Source organism: Sebastes umbrosus, chromosome 24 (genome assembly GCF_015220745.1).
Source record: "Sebastes umbrosus isolate fSebUmb1 chromosome 24, fSebUmb1.pri, whole genome shotgun sequence".
NCBI lineage: Eukaryota > Metazoa > Chordata > Actinopteri > Perciformes > Sebastidae > Sebastes > Sebastes umbrosus.
In genome coordinates this window covers 1,464,184-1,483,413 of record NC_051292.1, presented here as the reverse complement: position 1 = coordinate 1,483,413, position 19,230 = coordinate 1,464,184, and the positions used below count along the sequence as shown (strand labels likewise).

The window sequence follows — 19,230 nt, the reverse complement described above, 5'->3', positions numbered from 1 at the left end:
ATGTTGGACTAAATGCACCGGCAGAAACTCAAACTCTGTGGCTCAAATTTCCATGTAACCAGGTCAAGCACCAGAGGGGAATTCCAACAAAATTTTCTTGTAGGTTATTTTACAGGAATCCACGTTTTTCATTTTTTTTAAAAATCCCTTTTTTGCATTTGCCGAATGAGCTTCAAATATAGATTATCATCTCGGTTGAATATTTCTGCCTACTGGGGTCCCTAAACAGTCTTGGATTACATATAATTGGGTATCACTGTAAAGCTGAGACTCTGGTGGATCCAATGTGCCCAACTGTATTCATGTGTGATGATGTTAGTCCCCATAGGAGCCATTTCATTGTAGTGAGACCATTTCTTGAAACTTGACCTCACTGTATAAAATGACCTGTGGTGACCTCTAGGATAATCACAGCCTCATGAAACTTTACAGCCACAAACTAGAGACCTAGAGCATTCAGAGGATGGATGGCTTTCCTAGCTAGATTGACAATAAGGGAGTTTCTGAGCAGTTTACACAACACAAGTGCTCGCCAACCAATCGCCGAAAATTGCAATTCTTGCAGAAATCTCCAAATGTCAAAAGTTTTTGATACCAAATCACAGCATGGCTTTCTCTCTGTTATTCCTCAAGGTCTTGGTGTCTTAATGTGGTATTTTGGAAGGATTATTGATCATTTGTTTTCAGTTCTAGAAATCTGTAACAAATGGTATCAACCCCAAAATTGCGGCGACAACTCATGAGACATAATAGAGCATGGGGATGACCATCATATACTTCTATCATAATGTTCTTAGCCCTTATACACTTTCACAATTCATTTGAATTGATGAATTATATCGGATTTGTGACTAGAACAACTTGACACACAGTGCTTTAAATTAATCTTCAGGTTCCCAGCTTTCAGATGATGTACACCACTGCTATGTGACATCTACTGTTGACCTTCTATCTCCCCCTAAAAAAGATTAAAACGGGTCTGTGTGGGTCTCCAAGGGTTAACTTGCCATGCTTTTTATTTCTCAAGAGTCTGTCTTGAGAGACCTTTGGTGTAATGAAAAAAAAGGTGTGAAAACTGCCACTTTTTCAATCTAACAGTGGCTCTCAAAGTTTAATTTTGCACAGAAATCCCCCATGAGCAGCTGCACATTCACCGCATGCAGCAGTAAACCAGAAAACAAAGGAAGGAAGGAAGGGAGACAAACAAGGCGATCCCTAACGAAGCTGCAGGGAGGAGAGGCGATAATTCACCAACACCCACACCTTCTCAAAAGCAGTCAGCTTCCTGCTCCTTTCAAAATGAGGGTGATGGGTGCGCTCGGCAGATCCCTCCCACGCTGCTTAGCGGCTGGCTTCCGCCCACCGCCCGTGGAGCCGCCCACCTCCAGCCGTTGCCACGGCAACACATCATCATCAGTGACTTGCACTGGAGGAGGAGGAGGAGGAGGAGAGGACAGGGAGGGGAGGGGTGGCTGTTTGAACGCTGAGCAGGACAACCAGCATGGGTGTTCATGAGCTGAGCTATTCTCCAGAGAAAATCTGTCTACTTGTGTGTGCGTGAAGGGAGGGGGGAGAGAGAGGGAGAGGATGATGGGAAGTATGTGAAAAGGACCTGCGTCAGAGTGAGTCACCAGTCAGTTTCACAATGTGTTGATGTGACGCTGATGCAAATGGGCCTGCGCAGGGATTCATCTCAGTACAACAACAAAAAAAGACAAGAAGAAGAAAATAAACAGAAGACAGAGAAGCTCCTTCAAAGGAAACTGAACTGTCACCATTTTTATCCCATTGCTGTCTCTGTTTTGCCTGTCTTTGCTTGGACTAGCTCCACCCTGCTTTGGATTCACACACACATTCACGCTGGGAAAAGCCGGGGATTCCCTGCCTTGCTCAAAGGCACCTTCAGAGTTGTTGCTAGAGGACAAGTGTGCATAAACAGCTCAGATTTTCAGTTGAGCAAGCCATTGATCACAGAACGCACCTCACAATAGAGTTCAAAAAAATAAAGTTTAATGTTTATGTGCTGTATAACAAATAAAATATATTAGTGTTTAAAAAACAGGTGCATAACTAGGTGAAGCCTAATCTATCACTTTACAATAAACAGTGAGGAGAACGGTGATCAGTGAGACGGCAGGTCAGACATGCACTCTTCTCTGAAACATCGTACAACAGTCACGCTAACTAGGCCAGTGTTTGAGCCAACCAGGCCAGAAGCACGATGGCTTTACCTCCCAGAATTCACCAGCTAGTTTAGCTTTAGCAAACTAGATCACGACTCCAAACCCTCGCCAGTTCCTCGCCATAGTGGCTGCTTGAAACAAAACAACCTCATGAAAAGAGCACAATGTCTTTAAATACAAATACAGTGCCCTGCGCACTAAAAGTGAGACAACACAAACATTTCCCAAGTTGTAGGTGAATTCCCACCCTGAAGTTCATGACAGACATACAGTTACCGAGCACATAACAAAATGATGGATCCATATAGTATGCAAATAGACTTATTACTTACATAAATATTGCATTGGTCTGCCATTACGCTGAGTGAGACTAAACTATCTGCAGGGAGTAAGGGGAAGGGAGAGTTAGACCAAATTGTCTGGACATTATTATCATCTTGGAGCAAACAGACATATTTACACAGTGTGGCGAACACATAAAAACACAGTGAACACTTATTTGTTATGTATCTACCTCTAAACAGCAAAAACACATCTTTGAAATATGCACTGATGGCCATCACAGGTGGATTAAACACTGTTAAGAGCTAAGGCTAATCAACATTATCATCATGTAAAGCATGTTTTTATATACCAGACACTTTCACACTGTTGTATTTTTTCCTCAATGACACTTAAGTTTTCTTTTTTTGTTTTTGCTCTACACACATAAACACTGTATTGACACCAAAAATCTACAGCAAAGTTACACTTGACGAAGGGAAACCCTGGTTGAGAGATTAGGCTAGCATTATTTGTTATCACGGTACTATTTACAGACCCCGGGATGCTGCTCCGCGAAGAACAGCAATAAACAGGAATTTTGCTTCTTTTGCTGCTGTTGTTGAAAAACCACATACCTGCAAATCTTTAATATTTGATTCTGCCTTCAGTTGAAAGTTTACATATTGAGTGGATTTTACGAGCCTGGATCATTCCTAAAAAACACACAGGCATCTCTATTCCTGAAATACTCCCTGTTTGCAGATGCGTGGTTTCGCATCAACAGCAGTGTTTAGCTAAATTACAAAGTGAAATGAACCAATTAGCTCGGCCTCCGGCATGCCAGGCCTGCCATCCTACCAAGACGAATGACAGAGGTCCCCTGCTGTTACTCCACAACAGCTCCTATACATCCTCTCCTTAAATTACCTTCCATAAATATACACAAGACAGGAGCGAGGAAGGAAGGATTAATCCCATCTCTCCTGTTTTCCCATTTGAAGTGAACGACAAAAAACCTGCAAAGGGGGCTGAATCCTAACTCAATCTCCCTACAGTACTTTTACACCTTTGAGTTACAGTACAAATGCAGACACCTAAGTTAGATTTGGGAGAATGACGGAGGCTCAGAGGACACGGGGAAATGACAATAAGCCACCAGCCAGATGCTGCTAAATCTTTGGCTATTGCTGGTAGGTTTTAAGATCTTCTTAAAAAATTCTAGTTGCCTTGTAAAGTCATGAAAATGGAGTGGATTTCTGCATGCCATCTATTGCAGCCTACAGACAACTACCCATAAATCTCAAAAAATTAGGTAACACTATGTATATCTACCATTGTTATTATGTGCTGATGGCTTTGATCTCTGTTCCCAATAAGCATAAATGCCTGTAGTTTGCCACAATCTTTATCAATAATGTGTTGATAATTAAATCATTATGAATGTCTAATTAGTATTAGGCTAATATTGATTTGGTGACCCCTAATAACGGTGATACAACCTGTTTCCATAATTCCTAATAATTAGACTAAAAGTCTAGTAGCTCTGTGAGGCTGCACTTGCATTGCAATCAAGCTACATGACAATGTTTAGCAAGTAACGCTCGCAATGGTCACCATCTTAGTTAATTAGCACCACTGAGATAACAGATTTTGTGCCAATCTATTCTATAGTTGTGGAGGTATTTCACTCTAAACCAAATACCTCATGGCAGCGCTGGACGAAGGTTACATCATCTTGGAGCTATGAATGTCTGAATCCATCCAATATTTATCAAGATATATCACTCAAAGTTTTGGGGTATTGTCATCTCTAGAGCACCACTGCTAATGTTGCTATAAATCTGAGGGGGAAACACTGGACACTTGAAATATTTTGGAATTGAAACTTTTAGATTGAATATTGGCAGCATCTGCAGCTGCAGTTTTAAGGTACAAGTGAGTGAGGAAGGCCTTAAAACACTGGCTACATGGTAGTCATATAAAGTGTTACCAAGATGCTGCAGCAACACAGTCAACATTTCTGCTTTTATCTCATCTCTGAATCTACGTTTGAGTTAAGACTCAGCCCCGGCATCACAGCCTGCAACCTGGCTGTCCAAAGAAAGCAACAAATATAATAACACCCAGGCAGAGGTAAAGAGTACACAAACAGATCACTCTTAAATTACATCTAACGTGTACAATTAATCAACAGACAAAGACCCGTAGAGCACTGAGGGGCTTCTCGACATGCTCGCTAGGTGCTTTGGCAAATACCTTTAAACAAAAAAACAAAAAGACAAAATCAAAGAAAAATAAATGCTATTCATGAGGCAACATTGGTTGTTAAGGCTCTACTGTGGCTGTGCTTGCTTAGTATCTATTGACGGGTAATAACTGCATACTGTCAAGTGTGAGTAGAATGAATTGGGTGGTGGTGGTAGGGCGAGGCGGGAGGCACTATGTGGAGTCTTCCGGCTCTGACTTGATGGTCTTCTTCTCTGCGTTGCTGGACGCTCGCTGCGACGTCCCGTTTTCTGAAGATGAAGACGAAGATGAAGACAAAGATACAGGACGGTATCATCAGCAAAGAGGTTTATAATGCAACATAAAACAAGCAAGGCATTCAACCCTACTTGCCCACTGTAAACCTTGGATAATAGCTCACTAACCTGTTGCTGGTGTTTTGGTCTCGTCTGTGTTGCTGTTGCTGTTGTTGTTGTTGTGGTTGTGGTTGTGATGGCGCTTCAGTTCATTGGCTAGCTGCTTGCCCAATGGGAGGTCGCCTTCCTGCATGTTCTGACTAACCACGCGCAAGTTGATTGGTCGTTCATCTGAGAGGAAAAGACGTAGACAGAAACATACAAGACAAACAGTTATTCTCATTTTGCTCACATCAGGTTCAGCTCGTCTACAGTGAACTATTCACCAATCAATGTATATTCATTATTTACCCCCCTCCCCCGGCTCTGTAATCTTTTTTTTTAACCCACAATGGTCCTAACACGTCGTCGTAGATATAAGATAATGTGCATAAAAAGGAAACATGGCTAGGTGGAGGGAATATGAAAAAGAGAAGAAAAAGGGAAAAAAAGGCGAGTTAGAGAGAGACAAATATACAGGAAACGACAGGATAAAGTAAAAAACTGTGGGAAGAGAAGGAGGTTAAGACAGGCAGAGGACAAGAAGGAAAAGAAAAGAAAGGACATATGACAGGGAGGAGAAAAAAAGAAAAGGGACAAGAAGAAGAAAAAGAGGAAGGAAAGCAGAGAAGAAGAGGGGGAGGAGAGAGAGAGGTAGACAGAGAGAGAGAGAGAGACAGACGCCCCCCTCCAGGCAACTGGCTGGAGGTAAACAGACGTGGGCGTGATAATTACAGGTGCATTGTGGGATTTGTGGGAACAGTGATATAATGAGCTGTCGGGAGTGGGTGAGGGAGGAAAGGGATGAAAATGAGATGAGGCCCAGAGGAGAAGTAAGATCCTAAATAATGATGCGTCTTTTTTTCTCTTCTTCTTCTGTGTTTGAGATAAAAAAAAGTGACAGCTGCCAAAATCAGCACCCATAGGTGTTGTTTCCATCCACACAGCCACGTACACATCCCGTGGCTTTTATGACGTGAAATACTCTTCAAATTAGCCTGCCGCACTCCAAAAAAGATCATTCATCTGCAACCACAGCTGGATTATTTTTCTCGATTGGACTCTAGGGGCAGCAGTGAGACAATTACAACAAGATACGCCCAAACAAAGGTGAGATTTATGCTTTATCGGAAGCGTTTTCAGGTATCGGATTAATTTGTTGTTTCCAGAGTTACATCAAATATTTGTACTCAGACAGGAATTGTGAAAATAGATCAATCCATTCAGGAAAAAATTCTTTAAAGTGTGCTACCTAAAGCGGAAGTCTTATTGGACAGGTAATTGGATGGACATTATCCCGTCTCACTACGCATCAGTACTGGATGTCTTTCAGAGGGATCACTTAGGCACTCGTAGTTCGTTAAGGAAGAATGTTAAAAATTCAAATTCACTGGAATTAACTGATTACTTGTTTAGTCTATTAAATATCAGGAAAGTTCTGTGACATCTTCTAATTGCTTGTTTTGTCATACAAACAGTGCAAAATGTAATTAATTTTACAATAATATAAATAGCTTCAAATTTAAGAAGCTGTGACCAGAGGCTGTAGTATAATATACTGTAATATATTGAAGTATAATTGATCATCAAAATTGTTGTTTTTTTGTTTAACCTGGAGAAGCTGCTATGCTGTACGGTTAATGTTTTATTTGTTTTTCTATCACGGCTTTTAAAAAACAAAATCTTTGGAAAATCCAGACTAAAATATTGTAATTTTTGACTGAAACAAAAACTGTATTTCTGATTGTGAAATGTTTGTTTTCTAACCAGCATTTAAACTCCTCTCCACCGTCTGCTCATTGCCCTACCTTGGTTGTCTCTGCTGGCGTCGCTGGCGGCTCCGTTGGTGTTCTGGGCGTCGTTGAGGTACTTTAAGGCAGCGGGGGGGATCCTCCAGTCCAGAGCCTGGAGTCGCTCCTGGACGGCGGCGTCCTGCAGGATCTCCATCTGCCTGGCCAGCAGACGCTCCAGCTGCATCTGATGGACACAAACAGTTTATAATAAGAATTACAGGAGACCAAATTAAGATGATTTGACTTGAGTCAGATGTGTACGATGGCGTATTAGGGCCATTGTAGGTGAAAACTAATATTACGGAGTTGGGGGAGGTAGGGGGGGGTTTAATATTCAGAGAAAAAAACAAGATTAAAGTCATAAATTGACGAGAAAAAACTTGGATATTCTCTGAGATTAAGGTGGTAAATTTCTGAGATAAAATTTACGTCTCTTTCTGTCCTTTCAGTTGTCAGTCTGGTTGAACCATTGTACAGCGTTTTGTTCTCCATGTACAAATCTAAATAACATCTATTTGTAAAGAGGACTTTCTACAAACTAAAAGCATGAAAGACCATTCAAACATATAAAGTAGTCCTCTCGGACATCTGACTGGACACAATCAAGTTATGAAGGAGATTCATAACTTTTCACCGATAGTGTACATTACACCTCCAGCCTTTACAGGTATTAAAGAAAGCGCGTACGCTCGCTGACATGCAGCCTGAAGCATAACTCCAGCAGTCATTGAGCATTAACACGGAGGACGGATAAAGTAAAGACTGACAAACAGTTGACACCTCAGTTTCATAGAAATGTGCAGGAGTAAAAACATCTTATTGTCAGTCTGTTCATCACTGTCAGCTCAGATTATTACGGGACGTGCTCCACATCCCTCACACAGTCTGATGTGAGCAGCGGTTCAGAGGGCCTGCAGTGTGAATGCAGCCATGAAATCTCTTCTTCTTCTTCTGAAAGCGATTTCTGAGAAATCACATCAAAATGACAAGTGTAACTGCAGCTGCACAAACACAGACTGATAAACCAGCACATGCACACATGAGACATATGCTCACACATGAGTTTTCCAGTTCACATGAACATGTTTTCTTGGTAATGAGTTATTATAAAGCTCTCCTCCTACACTCCGGCTCTAATTAGGAACAAAGCACAGCAGCACTGGAAACCAATAAAGAACATTACTAGGATCAAACTGGATCCTGCTGCCACAAACATCTGCTGACATGGAAATCTGTCGCCATGTCTGTTAGTAAGAATCCTTTCAACCCGGCAGAGGACGTACAACTGTTTCAGCATTAGAGAGACGCTGTGTGTTCATCTCTGATTTTCATATTAATGAGAGGTGATCTACGAGGGCTTGTAACAAGAGTTATATTCACTAAAGCAGAATTAAAGCAATGGTATTTGTTGCTATTTTTTTTGTGCCAACAAAATCAACCGTTTCAACGATGCATTTTGTTTTATCTGTCTGCCTACCTGCAGATTTCGTCCGACGGTTTCTTCTCCTTTCGACTTGGCGCAGGCCAGCTGCTCCCTCAGCATCTCCTGCCGCATGTGGATTGCCTGCAGCGCCTCCTGGATGTCGAAGAAGTTCTCCTGAAGGTGTTGAAAAGACATATTTAACACTTATTAAGAGAAACAGTAGAGTAGCAGATTATAGGTCATAGGTCACGACTGTCCTCTGAACTGTTTCTGGAAGTTTTGGGGGGTTAAATGACCTGAGAATTACACATGATATTTCTTTAAAGCTTGTTCTGATGTTAGATAAAACATCATGGCATTGTAGAGAAGGCACATAAGAAAATAGAACAGAACAGTTAAATGTGAAAGAAAAAAAGAGGAAATCATTATCCGGTGATTAGATTTATTATCATTATTTGATATATTAATATTATAGTTAACGTTGAGTATGGATTCTACGTCATTTTTTGTGTCTGTCCACTTTGTAAATCATTTGCTTTTGCTTGAAATCAAATTTTTCCTTCATAATTTTTATTTTCATCTTGAGATGACTTGTTTTAATCTATTCTAACTTTATTAACTAACTAACAATATTTTCTACAGCATTTCCTTTGATAATAAAACAAAACAAAGTGGAATTTTTGGGAGTTTTTCTGATTCTGCAGAACAGCGGCCTGAAAGTGAATTTGGCAGGAATTCCCCCCTTTTGGGAGCTCAGAGTAGTTTTTGCGGGCAGGTGTCGGTTCGTCTTCGTCTTGCTTAAAATCCCTGCAGAGTTCGCAGCCACCACATGTTTTCCATCATCGCTTTACAAACTGAGAGGAGCCATTCAGAGCTCAAAGAAAGTGTGTCGGGAGATGAACGCTGAGAGATCGCTTTGTACTCTTTTCAAGGCTGTTACTGCTGTGTCCATTCTGTTTCTGATAGCTGCACACATGATGAGCTCCAGCTGCCAACATCCTGTCTTTACATTTTAAATACTGAAAATGAACAAATGAGTGAGCTGCAGCTCTTTGTTCAACATTATTTATCAAAGTAACAAGGTCAAATGTCTGCAAGAGGTCCTCCATCATATACAGAACAGTGATTGAACACATATCTACTACAGAACACATTGTCTGGAAGCTCTTTCACACAGGAAGTGTTTTACGTTTCTGGTTTGTTTGGAGTACTTAGAAGAAGTAGAACTGGGTATGCAGCATAAGCAGGGTCATGTCTAGAAGGTAACACTCAAATTGTGAAACTCTCGCGAGATGGTTAAGGTTAGGATAGATCCTAGACACTACCCATATGCAGGGATAGCCATTAAAACATTGACAGGTGTAGGGCTGCAACTATACAGTTATTTATCTAATTGATCAGGTGATTTGGATTTTTGCTTGGTCTAAAAAAGAAAATGTCCAAAATGCTCCTAAAATGTTGAACGATTGAAAAAACACTTTAAAGATCTTAATCTGAGATTTAAGATGAGAAACTTTCCTCCTTCTGCAGATGAATGTGAATACAAACATCATTGTGCACGGTGAAGCTAAAACATTTGGTGTTAGTGAAGAAACATCGCTTAGCACAACTAGAAAAACTCACTACAAAACAACGTTACACTTTATCTAAATAACACATATAAAGACAGAAACAACTCTACTTAGTATAACCTTTAATATTCCCACTGCACATCTTTAATGTGACTGCAGTGCTGACCTTACCTCTGTTTTAATCCTTTTAGGGGACGGCTCGTCTCTGTCTCCACAGCGAGACCTGCACAGAAACATCAGGAAAAACACGTCAGGACTTTATAAGCGGGTGTAACTGTTGAATGGATTCATTCTTCAAAAGGCAGAGACCAAAATGTTACTCCTTACTGCTGATTGTCAGGAAGGCATATATATTTTTTTATTTGTTTAGAAATTCTTTTTATCCTGAAGGAAACTGTTGGTTTAAACTTGCTGAGAATGCACAATGAAATGAAATAAAGATAAAAGCAGTGTTACTCACTTGCTGGTGCGGTAAGTGTATTTGTAGGTGACTTCTCTAGAAATCTGGCGGGCGAGTGCGAACAGCTCGTCTCGACGTGTCAGCAGAGCCATGTCCCTCATACAGAGCTGGGCCGCCGCCTCGTTCACCGTCAGCTACACATCAAACACAATTAGAAAAACAAATAAACCTCACGGATTCCTGAGGACAAATTCATTCATCAAGCAAGTCATTTCAAGTAGTGAAGTGTTTTTTTTTGTGGACAACCTCATGCAGCGTCAGGTGTTTGCCATCCCTCCTCTTGGAGTCAAAGCGTCCATAGATGGCGCTGTATTTACGAATCTCCTCTTCCCTCCGTGGCTCGTCGTCGCTCATTTCAAAGATGTGTCCGATCATCTTTGCCAGTTTCTTGTTGTTCTTCAGCTGCTCTTTGACCTCAGCTAAGTCTGTCTTAGGAAGTCCCGGTGCCATCCTGTCCACACACTCCAGGACTGACTGGACGGCGGCGGCGTCCAGAGCCTCTAATGTATCTCTCGGTGAGGACGGGGAGCCGAGGTCTGACGGCGACAGGCTGTGCTCGCTGTCGTTACTGTGGCCCGACCAGAACCGAGCCTCGCTGCTGCCCTGCAGGGGCGACCCCGCTGACACTTTGTCCCGCGCCACATCAAGCTTCCCTGGGTCGGAGCAGGCGGCGGCGACGGCTTTGGGCATCTTGACGCTGGCGGTGTTGGCTCGGTCCTGAGCGCTGAGCAGCGTGGGCGAGCCCTCGGGCAGCTTGTAGACGGGGATGCTGCAGACGGGTAGCGATGTGAGCGGCTGGTTGAAGATGGCCGGGTTGGTGACCCAGTCCCGCAGTGCCTTCTGCAGGCGGCGCACGTGCAGCGGCTTGCTGGCCATGCCGACGAGGGCCATGATCTCCAGGAACTCCTCCTCCCCGGCCTCGCACAGCTGCTGCACGTCGTCGCCGCCCTGCTGGATGAAGGCCTCGTAGTAGTAGAGCAAGTTCGCCCGCTGCAGGATCCGGTAGAGCTGCAGCTCACCCAGGGTTCTCGGCAACACCGCTGCCATACCTGAGGGAAGACGCACAACAGTATTATTTATAGAGCTCATTTAGATGTATATATTTTAAAATCCAAAATCCAAATTCTTTCTCCGCTCACACCTGATTGTGCACCAACATTCCCAGTGTAAAGTGACATGCAGGCACATCTCTATGAAACATGTACATGACTTATATTTGGACTGCACATATTATTCTTGGCAGGTGCATGACTGCAGTTTATCAGGTCTCAGCAGGTGTGTGAAAAGGTTAAATGTGCCACGAGTGCCTTACATTTTTAGAATGATTGGTCCAGGTAGGAATTTCATATTTGTGCTTCAACCCTGTTTAGTAATCTACATCTTTTCAGGTGGTTTAACTTGAAAATATTCATGTTTCATGTGTGGGATAAAGACACAAAACGACACTCTGTAGGTGTCTTTTACAAGGCTCATTTTGTATTTCTTATACTTGTAGAGCAGTGATCTACTAATGCGCAGTAGTTTAATGCCATATTCTGTTTGAATACACATAAAATGCTGAAAACATGGTATTTTTAATCTACTGTTTTAGCTCGACACGCGTCAGGGCAGAATAAACTTTTTCTGGATGATATGTTTGGCTGTCAGATTATCTTTGCTGTCATTCTCTCTGCCTCCACTCTCCACCCTTACAAAGCAAAGAAACACTCAGATCTGTGCCAAATACTTGTCGCTTGCCACCTTAAATTTGAGAAAAAGCAAAAGTGGAGGCTTGTTCTTGACTCTTCCTATGTGCATGTGAGGCCCTGCGGAGGCCCAGCTAACAGAGGAGTGGCAGTCAGCAGGCCCGGGTTGCTGGGAGGACCACATGCCTCTCTCCACCCCTGCAGGATGTGTAGGTGGTGGGCTCGCCTCGCCCAGAATAGGCCCAGAGAGCCTCAGCCCAGGGAGCCAGGCAGGCCTCGACTCAGCCGGACTGAGTCGGGAAAATGACAACTGCTGCCTGAGAGAAGACGGAGACTAAAACTAAATATTACTGCTACTGCTACTACTACTGCTACCGACCTGTTATCTGATCTCTCATCTGTCTTTCTAAAAAAGTGAAATGTGTACCCGGGTTACGATCCGTATCCTAAACTAAATGAGTATCACTCAGAGTTTAAACAAGTTCAAACAATGATTCATAGCACAAAACAACAGCTCCCATGAGCCCATCGTACGTCTTCGTAACTTCTGGTTCTTTCGTCCATATCGGTAATCTCAAATGTCATCTTTCCAACTTTTTAGCTTTTAACCTCTGCTGTCTAAAAACAACGTCTACTGCTGCTGACCTTTAACCCGCAAAGGTGCTGAGCTTGTGAGAAAAGGTTTGTTAAAAGCCTCACAACATACACCACATATCGGTGAGCAGAGGAAATAACAACAGTATTTCTTATCAAACCTGTAAACACATATGGAATACAGCAAAGATGGCAACTTGCTTCCTCTTTTTTTAGACTCAACAATTAACCAAATCTGCTTTCCGAAACACAAAATGCATGCAACAGCTGCATTCTGAAAATAGAAACCAGCGTTATGTACGTATGTATGGAGTTTTCCACATTGGGAGGATATGCGTGGTGCTCAAGGTCATTAAAGCCCATTTGCTAGACATCTGTCAACAAAACACAGGTGCTACAACATCAAATCCTTGTTCTCATTCAAACTTTAACATCCATAATAATCTAAAAAAATAATCATGATGAGAAATTGGGGACGCAAGTGGAATCAGATCTAGAAATACCTGCTGAATTTCCATTTATATCACCTGCGTCAACACAAACAAGTGTGGTGTCTACTACCAGAGTGAGTGCTGTAAAAGAAAGTGGTGAAATCACTGTAGGAAAATAATGTCATGCAAAGAGGGAGGAAGTTCATCGTTTGCAGCGTGAGCATCAATGATGCATCAATGGAAAGCGTGATTCAACTTATCTCAACATTTATGACAAAAAGGTCATTTATTACAGCTCAAGGACTGGATATGAAAAAGAATCAATAAGCTGAAACAGATTTGGTAAAAACTAAATATGACCCCATTTGAATGAGCATTGATCTCCCAATTTGGGTTAATTATGACTCAAAATGTCCTGATTCTAGTTAAAAACAATACCAATATTGCATACATGTAGTTAAGCTTCTGATAATGTATCTTGGGAACTTACATCTTACACACAACATGGATGGTATAAACAGTGGTGGAAGAGGTATTCAGATCCTTTACTTAAATAAAAGTACCAATACTACGCTGTGAAAATACTCCATTGTGATTAAAAGTCCTCACTCAAAAGGAAAGCTTGTAAACATTAGTATGAACTGTCGTCCGATTCCGACAATTTCAGTCCGTCCTCGTTTGTACCCATGAAAAGTTACTGAAGTAGTTGAAGTACTTTCACTCCTCCACATACTGTACCGGCCAATCGCCGAGCAAAGAAGCCGTGATTGCCCCCTCGATTCAGAGAAGGTGAGAGGAGGAGGTTTAGCAGGCATTTATTGTACAACCTAACAAGCCTTAAACTTAATATCGTACAGTTTCACGCAGATTTTATTAGAACCATTATGGTGCTAAATAAAAAACGATTAGTCGATTAATCAGCAACTATTTTGATAATAATCATTTTAGTCATTTTTTCTAGCAAAAATGCAGAATATTCTCTGGTTCTGGCTTCTTCAAAATGATGCTTTTCTTTGACATATATTATAGTAAATTGAATATATTTGTGTTTACGACTGTTGTTGGGATAAAATAAGATGTGTCACCTTGAGAATATATATTCAATATTTTCTGAAATTCACAGACAAAACAGTGAAAGTGCTTCTTAGCTGAAGCCCTAAATACAATAATGCAGCGAACAGAGGTTGCCACCTGCTGTTTTTTCACAATAAAGCGCAAATGTGTGAATTGGATAACTATATTTAGCTGCAGTGTGAGTGTGTAGCAGGTAAATTGTCCAAGACAAACGTCTGTCTGCAGAATAAAATAATCCTGCAGCTTTAAAAAAAAAAAAAGAAGCACCACACTGTGTTTCTGTAAATAGGAACTGGATTCATTTACTTCACTGAGAAAATAGCTTCAGTAATGCTTATTGTCAGTGTTTTAGTTCAACAGCCGTCTGCACAAACACTCTCAACACTGATATCTAACAGCCTGCCATCTTACTCCAGTTTTATCACAGCAGACGTATGTGTGTGTGTGTGTTCTGGTGGCTGTGAATGGCAGGCTCTAATTGAAGTCCTGCTTCACAAAAGCGAGTTTAGCGAGTTCGGCTTTTCACCTGGAGAAGTGAGGCATGCACCGGCACAATGGCACACGCACACACACACATTTAGATTACACACACACACACACACACACACAGGATGCTGTGTAGTTTTCCAGGTGAAGTGCCACGCAGCAGACCAGGCTTATCTAAAGTGAGGAATACTTTGATTTCACCATGATTCAGGAAGAATTTCCCAATTTCTCAATGCAGAACAGTAATGTTGCAATCACCACTATGACCTGATGTGCTCATACATGCTCCTTTAAAGCATCTTAATATCATATTTTGTACAATTATTGACTGTTAAAAACTCTATAGCAGCTAAAAATAACAGAAATGACCCAAGCAGCACAGTTGACAATGACACACAAGCTATTAAAATGAAAACTCACATGATAAATCCTATAATATTCATATAGTAACTTGTGGGGCTCAGTAGTGAGTCAACAATGACACAGCCACCTTTGATGGCACTTTATATACTATAATATCGAACATAATATACATTTATCATGCACAAGAGTGGCTATAACTGTGCTTTAAGGTATTTTCCATCTCTTATGGTAGTTCTATAATATTCATATAGTCTGTGTAATGAGTTTATAATCACACTAACTCACTCCTTTAAGGTATTTTCATATCTTAGACTTATAACATGTGTATGGTGCTGTTTCATCCCTGCACACAGTCTTATGGACATGCTATGATACTACTAAGCAATTCCTACAATATTCCTATAATAACTGGCAGTTATGTGGTGCTATCTTTGCAACACGTGACAGTATATATAGGATAAAAGCATCAGCATCAGCAGGTAACATGCAGGATTAAAGCCATGTCTAACTGTGCCTACCTGGTGAGTTTTTGCCCCCCTTTTGGTCCAACCTGGTCCGGTTCTTCTTCTTCTTCTTCTTCTTCACTGTTTATCCACAGAGCCACAGAGGTGTGAATGTGTGCATAGAAAGGAAGCCAGCACAGAAGGGATCCCCAGGGGACAGCAAAATTAAAGATAATCTAAAATCAACAGAAGAAATTGAAAAATTATTTCCAGGACAAAAAAAACAGAGCCAAACCAAGCGACACTCCTCTCCTCTTCCTCTCCTCTTCCTCTCTCTCTGGAAACTTTTTCTTTCTCCTGCTGTTGAGAGAGAGAGAGAGAGAGAGAGAGCGAAAGAGAGAAAGAGAGAATATCAGTAAAAAAAGCTGCTGACCTCCGTGCGTCTTTGGTGCGTCTTTTTCCTCCAAGTGTATGTTGAGTGTGTGTGTGTGCGTGTATGTGTGTGAGTGTATGTGTGTGTGAGTGTGTGTGAGTGTTTGAGTGTTTCTCCCAGCCTCTCTCCACTCCCCTGCACTATTCACCACTGTCAAGCCACGAACAGTCACACACACACTTCCTGCTGCTGTAACAAAATAAAAGCACTGCTGATGAGCATGAAAATAAGAGGTTGCAATAAAGTATGCATGTGATTAAAAAGGGTATAGTAATGCCAAATATACAGAAATAGAAATGATATAATCCCTTCTTTTTTTCCCTGCAGATTTCATGTAATTAAATCTGCAATTATATATTTTATTTGATAGACTCTGTAACGTAGAACTTTTACTTAAGTATGTTAAGTTACGACTTTTTTCTCTTAATATTACAATTTTTTTTCTCGTAAAGTTATGACTTTATTCTCGAAATATAACGACTTTTTTCTCATAAAGTTACGACTTTTTTTCTCGTAAAGTTATGACTTTATTCTCGTAAACTTCTGACTTTTTTCTCGTAATATTACGACTTTTTTCCTCGTAAAGTTATGACTTTATTCTCGTAAACGTCTGACTTTTTTCTCGTAATATTACGACTTTTTTTCTCGTAAAGTTCTGAATTTACTCTCATAATATTACAACTTTTTTTGTCGTAATATTATGACTTTATTCTGGAACTCTCGATTTTTTTTCCCCCCTACATGTGGCCCTAATACTCTGTAGTACATTGTCACTTTGGCCCTCACTGCATTAGACTTATATACTATATACTTAGACTATAAACTTCATCACAATGATCAAATGTTTTGCGGCTCCAGACATATTTTTTTTTGTGCCTAAAATGTCTCTTTTGATAGTAAAGGCTGCTGACCCCTGAGTCAAGTGAAAGTCCACCACTGTTGTCTATAAAGCATATTTCTTTTATTTTGTCAGAGCTTCCTGTCTTTGTGGTGTTCTAACCTCTTGCAGCTTCATGCAGCAGCAGAATAAAATAAAGTGGGATATTCCGCGCGGTTGCCTCAGAGTCTCTCTCTCTCTCTCTCTCTCTCTCTGTCTCTGTCTCTCTCTCTCTCTCTCTCTCTCTCTCTCTCTCTCTCGCCCACGCTGCTCCCTGCGTGACGCAAATCCTGGCGTGGGTGGACACACGGGGCGTGGGAGGCTTTCTGCACGGAATACCAAACACAGGCAGGTTCAACACCCACAGAGAGACACAGAGAGACACAGCAGTTTGCACACTTCATGTTCTCAAACTAAATTAATAATGCTGCTGGAGATTATTTCATTATTTCATCCTCAACTGTAAATATTGTCAAAAAAAAACAATAATCAATAGATATCAGAACTGATCACTGCAAAAACTCTTGCTCTTTATAATAAAGTGCTGTAAAGTATATTGTCTTCATAAGTATATATTCTATACAGTGTGTACATATTTTCATCATGTATACGTTTACATATGCAGTTTTACATATAAAACATTTCTCTATACTTTGTTTATATATATATATATGCTTTATAATATGTATATTCCATAATATGTACAATGTGTCCACATGTCTTTGTGTAAAATGTGTGCATGGGGAAGTTTTTACATATAGCCTACTGTAGTAGTCTATAAATCTTGCACAGATGTATATATTTTTACAAATACACTGCATGCCTGTAAAATACAATATGTTTATATGTATATATCTTATATATGTACGTATTCATATGTACATTGTCTTCATGTAAGATGTGTGCATGGGCAAGTTTTTACATATATAGCTGTACTGTACTGTAATAGTAGTAGTATAGTAGTAACAGTATACGTCTAAAATGATGATATAATTGAGTTTATATGTATATATCTTAAGTACAATGTGTTCGCATGTACATTTTCTTTATGTAAAATGTGTTGGGCGGTATATATTTGTACATATATACTGTATTAGTATATCTATAACTTGTGTTTATATGTATACAGCATATAAGTATGTCTTGTATATGTACAATGTATTCACATGTACACTTTCTTCATGTAAAATGTGTTGGGTGGTATATATTTATACATATATACTGCACTATGTATATATTATCATGTGTAATCTCTTGTGTGATATGTGAATTTTTCAAAATCAAATATGTTAATTATTGACCTTTGGGAGCAGCATGTGCAACACAATAAGCTCGACTGGTTCTCATGGTCTTCTTCAGGGAAAGGTTTGATAGTGAATAATTTAACAAAGCAGTATGTCATAGTGACCACCGACTGATTTCTATACCAGCAGATTTTAGTCACGTGTGAGGGAAGTTGAGTGCGTCAGTGAAACAGACCTATATGCAAATGGTCAGTTTAGATTTCAGTGATGTGACGGGGCATGCAAATGGTTTCCAACACGGGGAGGTGGGTAGCAGGAAGCCCTCTGTGTACGTGTGTGCGTGTGTAAGTGTGTGTGTAGGTGTGTGTGTACGTATGTGAATGATCTGCTGCTATAAGTGTTTCTCTGATCTCTCTGTCTGGACACAATATTGTTCTCATCTGTCCTCCATTAAAACTCATTAAACTGACAACGGTCACATGTTTATAACCAAGTATGCACACTACTGCACAATACTACAGTACTATATGTATCTACATATTATTCATAATACACTTTAACTTCCGCTACTGATACGAACACTGCTGTTACTAAAAACATAGTAGTTTAGTACCCACTGATACTACTACTACTGCTGCTACTACTAGAACTCATACTACTAATTCTACTGATACTATTGTAGAATATATACTATTCTACTAACACAACTGCTTCAACTACTATTACCACTAACCCTACTTCAGCTAGTACTACTGCTACTGCTTGTACTGCCGTTACTACTACTACTGATACTACTAGTACTATTGCTACTACTTGTACTGACCCTATTACTACTGATACTACTATTACTGCTACTACCGTTACTTGTACAGGTATTACCACTACTAGTTACACTGACCCTACTACTACTACCTCTGATACTACTAGTACTTTTGCTACTATTGTACTGACCCTTTTACTACTGACGTTACTGTTACTGCTACTACTGTTACTTGTCCGAATACTACTGCTACTACTTGTACTAACCCTACTACTACTACTGAGACTACTATTACGACTGTTATTTGTCCAAATACTAATGCTACTGACCTGACTCTACTACGACTACTACTACTACTACTATTACTACTATCACTATTACTTACTGATACTCATTCTACGACAACTTCTTCCACTACTGCTAGTAGCACCAGCACAGTTCAGTCTGATAAAAGTAACAAGACATACATACTGTACATGTATTACTGCTACTACCTCCTCTACTAATACATATAAGAAATCACTA

General features: G+C 40.5%; 1 protein-coding gene across 1 annotated transcript; it reads right to left on the bottom strand.

The window, feature by feature from the left end:
- Positions 1–1,988: 1,988 nt before the first annotated feature.
- On the bottom strand, positions 1,989–15,979 carry nab1b (NGFI-A binding protein 1b (EGR1 binding protein 1)). The gene is made up of 9 exons (XM_037761465.1): positions 15,825–15,979; positions 15,467–15,627; positions 10,562–11,364; positions 10,316–10,449; positions 10,027–10,078; positions 8,339–8,458; positions 6,877–7,045; positions 5,099–5,260; positions 1,989–4,963 (listed from the first exon to the last, which is right to left on the bottom strand). Exons 3-9 carry the CDS (start codon positions 11,360–11,362, stop codon positions 4,887–4,889), a joined length of 1,515 nt encoding a protein of 504 aa, XP_037617393.1. The 5' UTR covers positions 11,363–11,364; positions 15,467–15,627; positions 15,825–15,979; the 3' UTR covers positions 1,989–4,886.
- Between the last annotated feature and the right edge of the window lie 3,251 nt (positions 15,980–19,230).

Bases quoted from the DNA above. Each gene is read 5' to 3' on its own strand.
- nab1b (XM_037761465.1), bottom strand. From the start codon at position 11,362: ATGGCAGCGGTGTTGCCGAGAACCCTGGGTGAGCTGCAGCTCTACCGG. The intron at 10,450-10,561 runs GTTGTCCACAAA...TTTGATGTGTAG, and splicing joins AACACCTGACGCTGCATGAG to CTGACGGTGAACGAGGCGGC. The intron at 8,459-10,026 runs GTAAGGTCAGCA...CAACACCTTCAG, and splicing joins CTAAAAGGATTAAAACAGAG to GAGAACTTCTTCGACATCCA.